Below are 14,422 nucleotides of genomic sequence, written 5' to 3' on the forward strand. Positions count from 1 at the left end.
ATAATTAAGTCATGACTATTGTATTTCAACTGATAGCTTCAATTATAACATGATGTATTTGTTGTGCGGCACACCATCGACAAGGGTACAGCTAACTTACGTCTAGGTTGCTAGGGAATACACTAAACAATTGATAAGGGCTTTTTAGAGCCACCGACATTATCATTTCACTACTTTTAATTCCTCGCGTGCCTTTCGTTTGAGCAGATCAAAACTGTCTCGATAAATAATAATTTAACTACGATCAGATAAACTTCGCTCGATAACATTACACTTTATGTATTACAAATATTGGTTACATACATACAACATTCTAATACTTACTATTATTACATATTTGAAATATCTGAAAATTACCGACCACAGCTTACTTATTGATAATTATAATATTAATATTATTATTATATTCTTGCATTCCTTAAATATCTTTACAGCCAGATTTTAATTTTTATTTAACGCATTCATTATGAGGGAATCAAATTTCCTTCACGATACTGTATTTAAAAAGAACTACTATTTTTTTTTCACTAATATTATAAGCTAATTAATATTAAAATCGATTATCTGTATCGATAATTTTGGAAGAGCGAAATAACAAGCCTTTGACAATTTATCCACTTTTTACACGAAGATCTATTAGATAGATATACTACAAGTTTAAAAATAAGTTGTGTTATACATAAACGATCAAAATTATGTACACGAAGCTACGTATCGATTGAGAATCGATTATGTGTAAGTGTTCGCTCCCTACAATTATAGAGTGATAGTTAATTCTTGAGCACCGTAATGTTTACAACTTCCGTTAGTACGAGAGAACCGGTGGTAGAATCTTAAATTTAATATTAGTTGTAACGAGGGATATTATACTATTTTATAATCTAAAATTGTAAATACGACATAGCGCCATTTCGCTCGCTCTCGCCATTTTGAATTTCATTAGGGCTAAAAGTTTATGAGAAACACTATCATTATATTTGTATATATATTATTTTACATCACTATGCAGTTGAACTTCTATCTTGGTATTTAAGTTAAAGAGCATAATTTGTATTCATTTGTGTAAAGATTTTTATATAAAATGTAAGTCCGTAAGGGGTCTGTAATATTGATTTTACGAACGATTAACATTTGGGTTATGTTAATGAGTTTTTAAATAACTGCTCAACAAATAAAACTGCGAGAAGCAAAGAAGAAAACATAATTAAGTGCAAAAACTCGAATCGCGGTATATGCAATATGGAATTAAAAGAGTTAGCCGGGTGAAGGTCGATCAATCAACATTCGGAATAACATTGGAGTTAGTTGAGTGGGTGTTAGTGAGGAGCGCGGGCGGGGGGCGGGGGGCGAGGCTTGCGTCAGTTGAGCGGCAAGCAGAACATGTGCTGCAGCAGCGTGGGGCGGCGCGCCGGCGCCTCCGAGCACACCGAGTCGTAGTCCGACGACGACGACTCCGCGCCGTACCCGTAGCCCTGCGCAGGGAGGGGCCGATGTTATACTCACTGTCACTCACTGACCGCCGCCCCCGACTTCAAACGGGAACGAAATAGGCAGAATGGTAGGGGAGGGGGGCGGCCTCATTCAACGTTACCGTCAGTAAAGCCTATTTCAGACTAGACGAGTATTTTAGTCGACTACCGAGTAATTGAATGGCTAAACCACTCGCTACTGCACAGAAATCGTTCGCATTACGGTCCAGTACAGTACACAAGTGAGTGGTGTTTTCCACCACGCGTCCTTTCTCACTGGCTCACTGACTAAACAAGTCCGAACCTGTTGATTAGTCGAGTTCATTAGTGGCACTTCTCAAAGGGGTATCGTTGCGCTGAATTTAAGAGTGTATTTTCGTTAACAGAAAATTCACACAACTTTCGGACATTCTCAAACTATCGAAGTATTCTTTGGGATCTCTTCAAATGCTAATTTCTTCAGAAGACATTTAGTAACTCCTAGTTTATCTCTTCTATCGATCCATTTTCGTACCCATAACTTATTTTTCTTAATCACAGAAATTTCCTCATCCACCTCTTCTAAAACAGCCATTACGATTAGCTTAATCAGTTTATTCACTCTATTGCGTCGCAGCCCGTTCATCTTGCAAAACACCACTCACTTGTATACGGTACTGGACCGTAATACGAACGATTTATGTGCAGTAGCCAATAGTTTAACTAAATTATTCGGTACTAGACTAAAATTCTCGCCTAGTCCGAACAAGGCTTTAGCTACTAAATTACTCGGTACTCGACTAAAATAGTCGTCTAGTCCGAACTAGGCTGAAGTAGACAAGGGGAGACGTACCGTCCCGGGCTCGTGGTACGGGTGCAGCAGGCAGGCGTGCTGTCACACGCAGTCCTCCAGGGACATCAGCAGCGGGTTCACGTACTCGAACCCTTCGAACTCCGACTGGTCGATGTCGGCGATCACGCTCCTGAAAAACAAAAACCACAAAGTAAATCACGCATTGGGACACTGGACTCATTGTTGCCATCTTAAAAAAGGTATTTATTTCGAATGTATTTTCTGTGCGATTCGGAACATCGAACTTTGTCTTGAATAATGTATTCTTTATATTAATCATGTTAATTTGAAATTAACTTAGTTTTGAGTGTTTTTCTTTGAAAAGAAATTAACACAATTGTCAATTAAGGGTGTATTATGTATGTATACTACAAATATGTTACAGTTAGTCGTCGTGGCCTAAAGGATAAAACGTCCAGTGCATTCGTATGTAGCGATGCACCGGTGTTAGAATCCCGTGGCGGGTACCAATTTTTCTACTGAAATACGTACTCAACAAATGTTCACGATTGACTTCCACGGTGAAGGAATAACATCGTGAAGCAGTAATGCGTTTCGGTTTGAAGGGTGGGGCAGACGTTATAACTATATTGAGACCTTAGAGCTTATATCTCAAGGTGGGTGACGCATTTACGTTGTAGATGTCTATGGGCTCCAATAACCAATTAACAACAGGTGGCCTGTGAGCTCGTCCACCCATCTAAGCAATAAAAAAAAAGTTAAATAATACAATAGGTGCGTACTCGTTATCGGGCGTGAGATGCACGGGCTCGTCAGTGAACTCCGGCGGGAAGTTGGCGAGGTCCCGTTCGCCTTCCAGACGGGGCTTGAACGGAGGCACCACTTGTTTCTGCTCCAACTGTGAAGTTACACAATTATTAATTTAAAAAAGTACCCATTTCGAAGCTTCTAGGAGTGAGCGAGAGGTCAGCTGCACTCGATATCTTCTGTCCCCCTCTACTCCTCCTCAACTATACCCCACAAGCGTTCCCGTGATCGCCTGACGCTACATGGCCCGAAGCGGTTTACTTACAGATTTGAAATTTTGAAAAAACATCGCACCCTTAAACATTGAAGTAGCTTAATTAAAAATTCTTGTTTTTTTGGTAAACACCAAAAATGCAATTGAAGCTGGTCTAGCAAGAGCAGTGCTTCGTCAGAATCTACCACCGAATCGGAAACGCGACCCACTGAGAAGGTCCGGCGAGAAACTCAGTGGGCTGTGTCTGTGGGTTAATTTATTCGTCGAGCCCTTCGTCGCAAGCGACGGGTTCGACGAGGACGGTGACCGGTGCTTGTCGTACCTAAAAGCTCCGTTAATGGATCGGGAGGATCCATAATGACGTGTTTAGACGTTGGCTGTTTACCATTCGGTCTACAAGATCGGGTATGTAATTCTTATAGGAATCAAGATCGGTATTGTTATGTTTTTATTTGGTACTGACCATCTCCCACTCGATGCTCTTGAAGAAGGGATGGTTGACGATGTCGAGGAAGCCGTTCTCGCCGCAGCCGAGCCGCTCCACCGGGTTCTTGTTGAGGAAGCCCTTCAGCACCGAGGCCGCCTTCACGGACAGCGAGCGCGGGATACGGATCGTCTTCTCCAATATCACCTGGAAAACGTTGCGCCGCCGGGCCGTGGTTGAGGACACTCGTACTATCACTCGCACTTTACTGGTGGTAGGACCTCTTGTGAGTCCGCACGGGTAGGTACCACTACTCTGCTTATTTCTGCCGCGAAGCAGTAATGCGTTACGGTTTGAAGGGTGGGGCAGCCGTTGTAACTATACTTGATATCTTAGAACTTATATCACAAGGTGGGTGGCGCATTTACGTCGTAGATGTCTATGGGCTCCAGTAACCGCTTCTCACAAGGTGTGTAAGGTAAAATAAACTTTTTTTTTAAGTTAAACTTCTAATGCGACTTCCAACAAGGTAGCGTTAAACGTTTAACGCTACCTTGGAATAGAAAGAGACAGAGCGAGAGTGAACGCGTGTCACTCGAACACATGCGCGTAGTGTACCTGTTACAGGCCAATGCGAGCGCTAGCAACGAATAGCGTCAAATATTTTAATGAAGTATTTAAAAAATATATTGATATTTATTTTTCGATCTATAATTTAAAAAATATATATATAACATAAATGTTGAAGAAGTCACATCTCTTATACACAGCATTCCCTATTACAAGAGCAATCTGATTTAAGGATGAAAAATGAAGCTAACCACAGTACAAAACATTGAAAAAGAAGTATTACTTCTTTCACGTGCACCAAGTTTCAGGAGCGCCGTTTTTTTCTCTTTCCTACCTATGCTGATAGCCTTGAGGGGCTATTTCAGCTTCACCCTAACGTGTGTAGATGAGTTCACGGGGCTCAAACCTGAGTGTTGCTAACACTGGCCCTAGCAAGAGCAGTGCTTTGCAGAATCTACCACCGGATCGGAAACGCGACCCACTTAGAAGATCCGGCGAGAAACTTAGTGGACTGTCTCTGGGTTAATTCCACCCGTACCAGAACTAATCGATATTAGCACGCTAAATTCAGTTTGTTTAGTGAGAGTTTTTTAACTTCTCGATCCCGTAAAAGTTAACTCAAATTTGTATGGAGTTCGAACAGTGCCCTTAGCGGCGAACGTAAAGTTAAAAAACTCGCACTAAGAACACAGATATCGCCCAGTAGCGAATTTTCAACGTTTATAAAACTTTATAATTTTGTAATTTTAAAATATCATTTTATATTTTAGTTCTTTACAATTTAGTATTTATCTAGTAATAAACGAGGCACGAGTATCTGTCTGTTGATGTCAAAAAAGTAGGTATAATATTATAGTGTACCTGGAAGAGATAGTCTTCTGTATTCTGGTCGGGGTTGTCAGCAGCTTGGGCGATGTCGAAGGGCGATCTGCCAGCCAACATCTCGTACGTGAGGACCCCGAGCGCCCACCAGTCCACGGAGAAGCCGTACTCCTCGCCGCGGAGGATCTCCGGCGCGATGTAGTTGGGAGTGCCGCAGAACGTAGAGGTCGTGTCGCCCGGACGCACTCCCTCCTGTAGTAATGTACAGTGTGCTTAGAGTGAGTTTTTAACGTTCTCGATGGCGTAAAAGTTAACTCACTTTGTATGAAGTTGGAACTATTCGACTTCGTTTGCCGCCAGAGGCGCTGTTCGAACTCCATACAAGTTTGAGTTAAATTTTACGCGATCGAGAAGTTAAAAAACTCGCAATAGTCACACAGATCACGATAACGATCCTGGACATCACGAGTTAATGTTACATTCCCACCTGCCTTTTGAGGTACATTTCGTTAATCAATACAAACATACACTCACATTTATGTTTCGGTAACCAGACATCAATACGGCTGCCCCGCCCTTCAAACCGAAACGCATTACTGCTTCATGGCAGAAATGGGCAGGGTGGTGGTACCTACCCGCGCGGACTCACAAGAGGTCTCAACACCAGTAATTACGCAAATTAGTTCAAAAATTTGTTAGTCTGCGAGTTTGATTTTTATTAAACGATGTTATTTCTTCACCGTGGAAGTCAATCGTGAACAATTGTTAAGTACGGATTTTATTAGAAACATTGCCGCCTGCGGGATTCGAACACCGGTGCATCGCTTGATACGAATGCACCGGACGTCTTATCCTTTAGGCCACGACGACTGCCAACCATCATGGAGTATACTCGTTTCTGGAGCACAGGTTAGTAAGCCATTAATTAGCGAGACGGTACGTTGCCTTTTTTTTTCCTACCTAAGCTGAGAGCCTTGAGAGGCTATATCAGCGTCGCATTAACTAGTACGTGAAAAAAAAAAAATAGAATAGGACACAGAGGACAGCAGCCGGCGCCGGGGTGACACCGCCGCAGGCATCACTCCACGCAGACCATCAGCCCATCGTATTATGTATATATGTATATATAGATGTAAATTGCCGCCGAACACGCAGCGAACAGCTCCCTCACCTCTCAATGTCGTCCCAGCACTATATCCACCCCTGCCCTGTGTGGCAGGGAGTTTCATCCCGGGTAATGGGGTTTGCCCCGAGGCCCGTTCCGTGCCCCCGTCAGGGGGTACGACGACCCCTCTTGCTTGTTTGCTTTGAGAGGCTATATCAGCGTCGCCTTAACTAGTAGGTGAACTCACAGGGCTCAAACCTGACGACGTTGCTAACACGAATCCTAGCAAGAGCCGTGCTTTGCAGGATCTACCACCGGATCGGAAACGCGACCCATTGAGAAGATCCGGTGAGAAACTCTGTGGGCTGTGTCTATGGGTTAATTTACGAGAACGGTGACCGGTGCTTGAAGTACCTAGAAGCACCGTTAGTGGATCGGGAGGATCCGAAACGACGTGTTTGGGACGACGTCGACTGCTTTCCATTCTGTGTTCTTTCACCGTGGAAGTCAATCGTGAACATTTTTCTTAAGTACGTATTTCATTAGAAAAATTGATACCCGCCGGCGGGATTCGAACACCGGTGCATTACATGATACGAATGCACCGGACGTTTTATCCTTTAGGCTACGACGATTTCATAGCATATCATACATATCACTGCCAACCGTCATGGAATATATTTGTTTCCGGAGCACAGGCTAGTAAGTCATTAAGTAGCGTACAGATTTGCCAGGTCGAAAGAGTCGTCGCACCTTGCACATTCCGTAATCGGTGAGCTTGATGTGTCCCTCGTGGTCGAGCAGCACGTTGTCCAGCTTGAGGTCGCGGTAGATGACGCCGCGCTCGTGCAGGAAGTGCAGCGCCAGCGAGATCTCGGCCGCGTAGAACCGCGCGTGCTCCTCCGGCAGCCGCCGCTGACGCTGCATGTGGAACCTGCGCGCGGCACCGCCTCACTCACTTACTACGAGCCACTTCTTACTAACTAATTATAGTCTAGTTTGGGAAACAAAACAACGATCTAGTAAAACTAAGAGCCTTTTTGTATTTAATGCTTTTTTATTTTTTATTGCTTAGATGGGTGGACGAGCTCACAGCCCACCTAGTGTTAAGTGGTTACCGGAGCACATAGACATCTACGACGTAAATGCGCCACCCACCTTGAGATAAGTTCTAAGGTCTCAAGTATAGTTACAACGGCTGCCCCACCCTTCAAACCGAAACGCATTACTGCTTCACGGCAGAAATAGGCGGGGTGGTGGTACCTACCCGCGCGGACTCAGAAAAGGTCCTACCACCAGTAAAAAATCGCATTTTTTTTTTGGTGTAGTATAAAGAATACTCTCTCTCTCTCTCTCTCTCTCTCTCTCTCCCTCTCTCCCTCTCTCCCTCTCTCCCTCTCTCCCTCTCTCCCTCTCTCCCTCTCTCCCTCTCTCCCTCTCTCCCTCTCTCCCTCTCTCCCTCTCTCATATACTACGGATTAATAGTGAGCTCTTTCCTAAAACATCTCATATTCCTGATACTCTGGTGGTAAGGCGTATTTCGGGGGTCGCGACATTCGTTAACAGTGAGACCCTGAATTATAGACATATAAACGCAATGTCGACTCACATCAGATCCCCTCCCCTGACGAACTCGATCACGAAGAACAATCTGCTCGGTGTTTGGAAGCAGGAGTGCAGGCCGACCAGGAATGGGTGGTTCGAGGCGGTCTCGAACACGTGTTTCTCAGTCTGAACCCAGTCGATGTCCTCGTCGTCGGTGACGAGCGCCTTCTTTATCACCTTCATAGCGTATATGCGCTTCGTGCGTTTTAATTCTACCATCAGCACCTGAAATATTAATTTTACGTTCGGATTTTTATTGAATACATTATAAAAACAACAAAATAATAAGCTGTTTTATAGTACACAAGCGGACCGCTCCCGCTCCGCTCGGGTCTTTAACAAAAATTTCAACGATGTTTGACGTTGTTTTATTTTTGTTGTAAAAAGAACACTTATTGCGGCATAATAGTTAGACATATGCTGTCGGTGACACTTTTTGTAAATAATAACGTGTTCTACAAAGTCGTAGTACATTATTTTATTTTATTATCGATAGTTTTCGCAGGGCACGCGATGTAAAGAATATTTTAGGTATTTTTTTTACACCTTGGGTTACATTATTGGAGCTTTAGAAAGGAAGACTAATTTAAAAAAAAAAAATTATAGCCTAAGTTACTCGGAAATAATGTAGCTTCCAAACAGTGAAAGAATTTTTCAAATCGGTTCAGTAGCTTCGGAGCCTATTCAATACAAACAAACAAAAAAACAAATCTTTCCTCTTTACAATATTAGTATAGATATGTAGAGAGTGTAGTGTGCTTAGTGCGAGTTTTTTAACGTTCTCGATAGCGTAAGAGTTAACTCAAATTTGTATAGTCCGAACAGCGCACCTAGCGGCAAACATAGGCAAACGTCCCAACTCTATACAAATATATCGATCGCTAAGCACACAGATGTATCGATCGAGTAACGAGCTCACAACCCACCTGGTGTTAATTGGTTACTGGAGCTGTCTACGGACATCTACGACGTAAATGCGCCACCCACCTTGAGATATAAGTTCTAAGATCTCAGTATAGTTACAACGGCTGCCCCACCCTTCAAACCGAAACGCTGTACGGTTTGTACATACCTAACCAATACGTTGACACACCGTGCGTCGTCATTGTGGTGTCAGGTTATTTTATTATATTCTTAGAGCAGTGCACTTAGCAACACGCACTCGTTAAGACGTTACCATCTGTGCTTAACCAATATAATAAATGTGCTCAAACAACATACTAACTCTTTGGAACTTTACAAACTTCCCCTTGAACCCCAACAAACGTATCACGGCAGACATAGGCGGGGTGGTGGTACCTACACGTGCGGACTCACAAGAGGTCCAGTAAGAAAATCTGTACAGTAACAGCACAGTAACTGACTATGTCTGGCCCGAATTTTTTTAGTTTACCTATGTTTACTACTATTAACAAAATTAATACATAATTTTATCTTACTTTAAAAAACAGATAATGTAACTGGTAAAAAATAAAATTTGCAAAGATGATTAACATTAAAAATATCATATGTTAAACCTTTAAAACACTCTCCTGTAAAATTAGTAAGTTTTAAGATTATACAGTTTTAATGCGAGAAGACGATTTGTGGTGTTATTATAGTTACACAGATTGTTTGGCAGACAATTGTTGGAGTTTCCTTAATCAAATATGGTGAAGTTTTTTCGTTTCATACCTTGGCATAAGAGCCACGTCCGATGACCCTGATGAGCTCAAAGTCGTCGAGCGAGTACTGCCGCTGCGAGCCCGGCTCCAGCTCCTCGGGGCGGGCGGGGGGCGCCGGCGCCGGCGGCGTCTCCGGCAGAGGGGGCTGTTCCTCCGCACGAGACCTTATACCAACCGAATAAAGCTCAATTTAAATTTATATCCTTTTTTTCGCTTAACAAAAGCACGTTTTGAATTAGAAACAATAAATAATAGTTTAAAAAACTAACAAAATACGCTTTTATATAAAATCCAACTAAAAAATAGAAAATAAATTTTAACATTTTGAATTAAAATGCATGGTAGTTACCTATAAATATTTTATGAACAGATATGATGAGTAGAAGGGTTATTTTGATAATATGAAAAGCACCCCCCGCTTTTTTACAATAAAATCATTTTTTCTTACACTATTTTTCAATTCAAATTTATTAAAATTTATTTTCTTTTTTTAGTTGGATTTTATGTAAAAGCGTATTTTGTTAGTTACTAAACTATTATTTATATTTCATTTTTTAGTTGAATTTCAATTTATTCAATATTTTTCCTCAATATTTATTTAAATATTGAATTGTCATCGGTTCTTAATAAGTATACCAAATTTCGAGTTAATCCGACGTTTTGAAGGGGGTCAAAATCATGGTCAAAGATTCCGTTAAACACATACATACATGTCTGAAGCTAATAATAGCGTATTAAAAATGGATTTGTCTGCGAGATTGGAGCACTGGAATAGTCGTTTACATCAGTTTTTACTGGTGGTAGGACATCTTGTGAGTCCGCACGGGTAGGTACCACCACCCTGCCTATTTCTGCTGTGGAGCAATAATGCGTGTCGGTTTGAAGAGCGGGGCAGCCGTTGTATCTATGCTGAGACCTTAGAACTCATATCTCAAGGTGGGTGGCGGCATTTACGTTGTAGATCTCTATGGGCTCCGGTAACCACTCAGGTGGGCCGTGAGCTAGTCCACCCATCTAAGCAATAAAAAATAAAACAATTTTTTTTCTTCTAAGAAATAAAAAGGGACGAATTCACAGGTCTACTGATATATTTACATATAATCATAATCTTACAGAAAAATTCGGTACCGACGTAAGCGGCTGACATTACTTTAGATGGCCACAGCAACAGCTCAAACACAGATAACGTATCATTGCAATTCAATGATAAATTTTTGTATATTGTACTCCATTTTGTTTTTTTTTTTATGATTTTACATTTTAATCTTGTATCTATAGACATTAAGATGTAAGTGTTTAGTGTTTTCCGCAGTTTTCGAGATTCCGTTAAAAAGCCACCATTAAAAGTTTTTACGATTCAAACTGGCGACCAGTATCGACTGGATAAAAAAATATATGAAATTAATTGTTAGTTCGGTTCGCTATTTATGCGTTTTCTTTTAGTTTTTTAACTAGATATAGCATGTATATTTTTGTTGTTAAGTAACTGAAAGAACAAAATAATAAAAAAAATCGATTGACAAACGTAAGAGAAAATGTTAATGAATAGCTTTATCTTTGCTTATTCATATAATCTATACTAATATATAAATCTAGTGGTTTTTACGGATGTTCCGTTATAACTACTGAACCGTGCATCCGATTGACTTGAAACTTGGTATCCAAGTAGAAAATACATGTACTTAACGGATAGGCTAATATTTATATAAGCGTTTGACTCCCTACACCAGTTGCGGGGGCGTTAATGATGAGAATCTTTGTGGGGGTGAGAAATAATAATGTTAATTTTAAATGCCCAGTGAAGCGGACGGGTACAGGTAGTAACTTATAATATTGCCATTGCCTTTGCCTATTTATGTATTTTTTTAGTGGCAGTGGTTACATTCATGAATTTAAATATAACAAAAACGACTTCTCATGCAATGGGCACGCATAAACCACTGTACAACGAAAAGCAAACTAGATTACTACGATATAAATATGTAGTTTTGTGAGAGTTTTTTTTTAATTTACTGACATTTTATCATCTTTTATTTATTACTATTTATCACTGATATAAGTTCTAAGGTCTCAGTATAATTAGTTACAATGGCTGCCCCACCTTTCAAGCCGAAACGCATTACTGCTTCACGGCAGAAATAGGCGGGGTGGTGGTACCTAACCGTGCGGACTCACAAGACGTCCTACCACCAGTAATTACGCAAATTATAATTTTGCGGGTTTCATTTTTATTACACGATGTTATTCCTTCACCGTGGAAGTCAATAGTGAACATTTGTTAAGTACGTATTTGATTAGAAAAATTGGTACCCGCCTGCGGGATTCGAACACCGTTGCATCGCTACATACGAATGCACCGGACGTCTTATCCCTTAGGCCACGACGACTTCTGCACGAGAAATGAGCGAGTGAGACATAATAACTATCGAAATGAATCATACACATAGGCATTCATATTATTTACCTGACAGAAGAAGCCCGGCCCAAAGTGGCCTCTCCGTTCGCGTCGTCTTTGACCTCAATGGGATCGACATGCTCATTCGAGCACGGCTTCTGCACGAGCTTGTGACACTTCTTGTGAACGAGCAGCTTACACTGGATGCATTTGAAGCCCTGTCTTCCGAGGCCCCAGATGCGGTCTTGGCAGAAGGCACAGAAAGCGCGCTGTGGATATAGGTAATTAAAAGTGTTATTCGTAAACGGAAACTCGATATTTAAAAAAATAAAATCTTTTCATAAGAGTCTATGAGTATATTTAATGTAATGGAGGATTAGTCATGATCAGGTTGTTGTTTGTTATTTACGTTGTTTTACTGGTGGTTGGACCTCTTGTGAGTCCGTGCGGGCAGGTACCACCACCCTGCCTATTCCTGCCGTGAAGCAGTAATGCGTTTCGGCTTGGAGGGCGGGGCAGCCGTTGTAACTATACTGAGACCTTAGAACTTATATCTCAAGGTGGGTGGCGCATTTGCGTTGAGGATGTCTATGGGCTCCAGTAACCACTTAACATCAGATAGGTAGGCCCTGAGCTCGTCCACACATCTAAGCAATAAAAAAAACACGAATACGTAACGGTAACAAAAACTCACTCTATTAAATCTTTTAGCTTGAAAGATGTGTCCATTGACGCGGTACAGTTTACGCCACCGCCGTGCTCCTCTCCTGTATATGCTCCCTGAAATTGATACATAAATATATTTCTGAGCATATTCGGTTGCGGTTATATAAACATTAATTTCTTCTACTTTTCACGATAGTAATCAATAGAAGTATTATAGATGTGGAAATGAATATTTTTCCTATTTATTCGCCGGTAGCCTAAGGGGTTATTCTAGCTACGCGTGGAATGGTAGCTGAGCTCACGGGCTCCATCTGAGAGAATTTGCTAACACTAGCCCTAGCAAGAGCAGTGTTTCGCAGAATCTACCACCGGATCGGGATCGCGACCCACTGAGAAGATCCGGCGAAAAGCTCAGTGGACAATTACTTTATTTCATACACAAGAAAAGCATTAAGATTAAAGTTGTCAACCTATCTGAATTGTTTTATTCTTAATTTTTGGCAATTTTTTCGTAACAGCAGGATTTTTTTTAGGAATTTTAAATTTAAATGTTATAGAGGAGGAGGTAGACCTAAGAAGAAATGGATGGATTGTGTGAAAGACGATATGGGTAGGAGGGGAGTGAGCGAAGAAATGGTATATGATAGAAGAGTATAGAAGGAGAAAACATGTTGCGCCGACCCCAGGTGACTGGGAGGGAGAAGGGCAGGATAATGATGATGAAATGATGATACATACATAGGCGCATCCCGAGTTTTGTATTAGAGATTTAGTTGAAGATAGAATTTTAACTTAAGTTATTGAATTTGAAACTAAGCTCTCGAGTCTTTCCACGGCCTTTATACCGGTAAAAATACACCCAAACTCCGGACGGACGCTATCAGTATTCTTAATAATTAGCAGCCTTGAAAAGAATCGATTTAATTCTCTTTATCACTTAAAAAATGCATTGAAATTGGAAAATTTATAGATTAGCAAACGAATATGTAAAATTCTAATAAAATATCAAAGGAAACGATTGACTCATATTAATCACTCTTCAAATATAGGACAAACAAACCCAAATAAACTCCGAATACCCTTGTCGGGTCTTCACTTTCGCAATCGATCAATAAAGTCCCAAGTGCCATTTCTATTTTAAATTAATATTCACTGGCAACAATCTGGCACTTCGCTCTTTTCAGATACGTCACATTTTTAATTGAAAACTTTAATGGTAAAATGTCTATTAATAAAAAATACACTAAATAACACTAAAAAATAAATTGAACACTTATGTTTATTTAAACGAGAATAAACAAGACATTTTCCTCTGTAAATATTAACGAAGCGAGCAGCTAACTCTACGTTTGTGATCAACTGATAGCTATAATCGTTTTTCGAGATACCACATCTTTCGTATGTCGCACGTTTTTGTATTGTATTCACTACTAATATTATATACCGAACCTGACAAGTAGTGGAAGATTTCAACAGAACAAGACATTGGCGATACATGGCATCGCTCACCGAGCGATACTAAAATAAGTTATCGATATTATCTTATCATCGTTTCAAGAAACAAATATTACGTTACTGATTATCGATTTTAATGGTGGCTATTATCGATATATTTTTTTCGATGACACAGTTTTCGGCCTTAATCTGTTTTTTTTTTAAGTTCGAGCACACGGTCCATCCGTAGTTCTCTGAGTCATTTGACATCGCAACTTGAATGTGATTAGCCAATCCCGTTTTTTTTCTTTGCTTATATAAGACTGGCTGGCGACCTCACTAGTCTCAGCGAAGTAAATTGTCCCTTCGTAATAAGGTGACACTCTACAAAACTTGCATACGCTCCGTCATGACCTAAGCAAGTGTAGTGTTCGCCTACGCGGCCCGCACTAAC

General features: G+C 40.9%; 1 protein-coding gene across 1 annotated transcript in view; it reads right to left on the reverse strand.

Annotated features, from left to right (window-relative positions):
* Nucleotides 1-516: 516 nt before the first annotated feature.
* Apkc (atypical protein kinase C) overlaps nucleotides 517-14,422 on the reverse strand; it is a gene marked incomplete at its 5' end in the record, with an annotated part of 203,402 nt that continues 189,496 nt past the window's right edge. Inside the window, 10 exon segments of the mRNA NM_001043458.1 lie at nucleotides 517-1,472; nucleotides 2,302-2,431; nucleotides 3,045-3,160; nucleotides 3,747-3,914; nucleotides 5,139-5,351; nucleotides 6,958-7,138; nucleotides 7,814-8,034; nucleotides 9,484-9,637; nucleotides 11,938-12,137; nucleotides 12,563-12,648. Of these exon segments, the coding sequence (NP_001036923.1) occupies nucleotides 2,344-2,431; nucleotides 3,045-3,160; nucleotides 3,747-3,914; nucleotides 5,139-5,351; nucleotides 6,958-7,138; nucleotides 7,814-8,034; nucleotides 9,484-9,637; nucleotides 11,938-12,137; nucleotides 12,563-12,648 (1,427 nt within the window). The 3' untranslated portion in view covers nucleotides 517-1,472; nucleotides 2,302-2,343.

The sequence above is a fragment of the Bombyx mori genome, chromosome 3 (genome assembly GCF_030269925.1).
Source record: "Bombyx mori chromosome 3, ASM3026992v2".
Classification (NCBI taxonomy): Eukaryota; Metazoa; Arthropoda; class Insecta; order Lepidoptera; family Bombycidae; genus Bombyx; species Bombyx mori.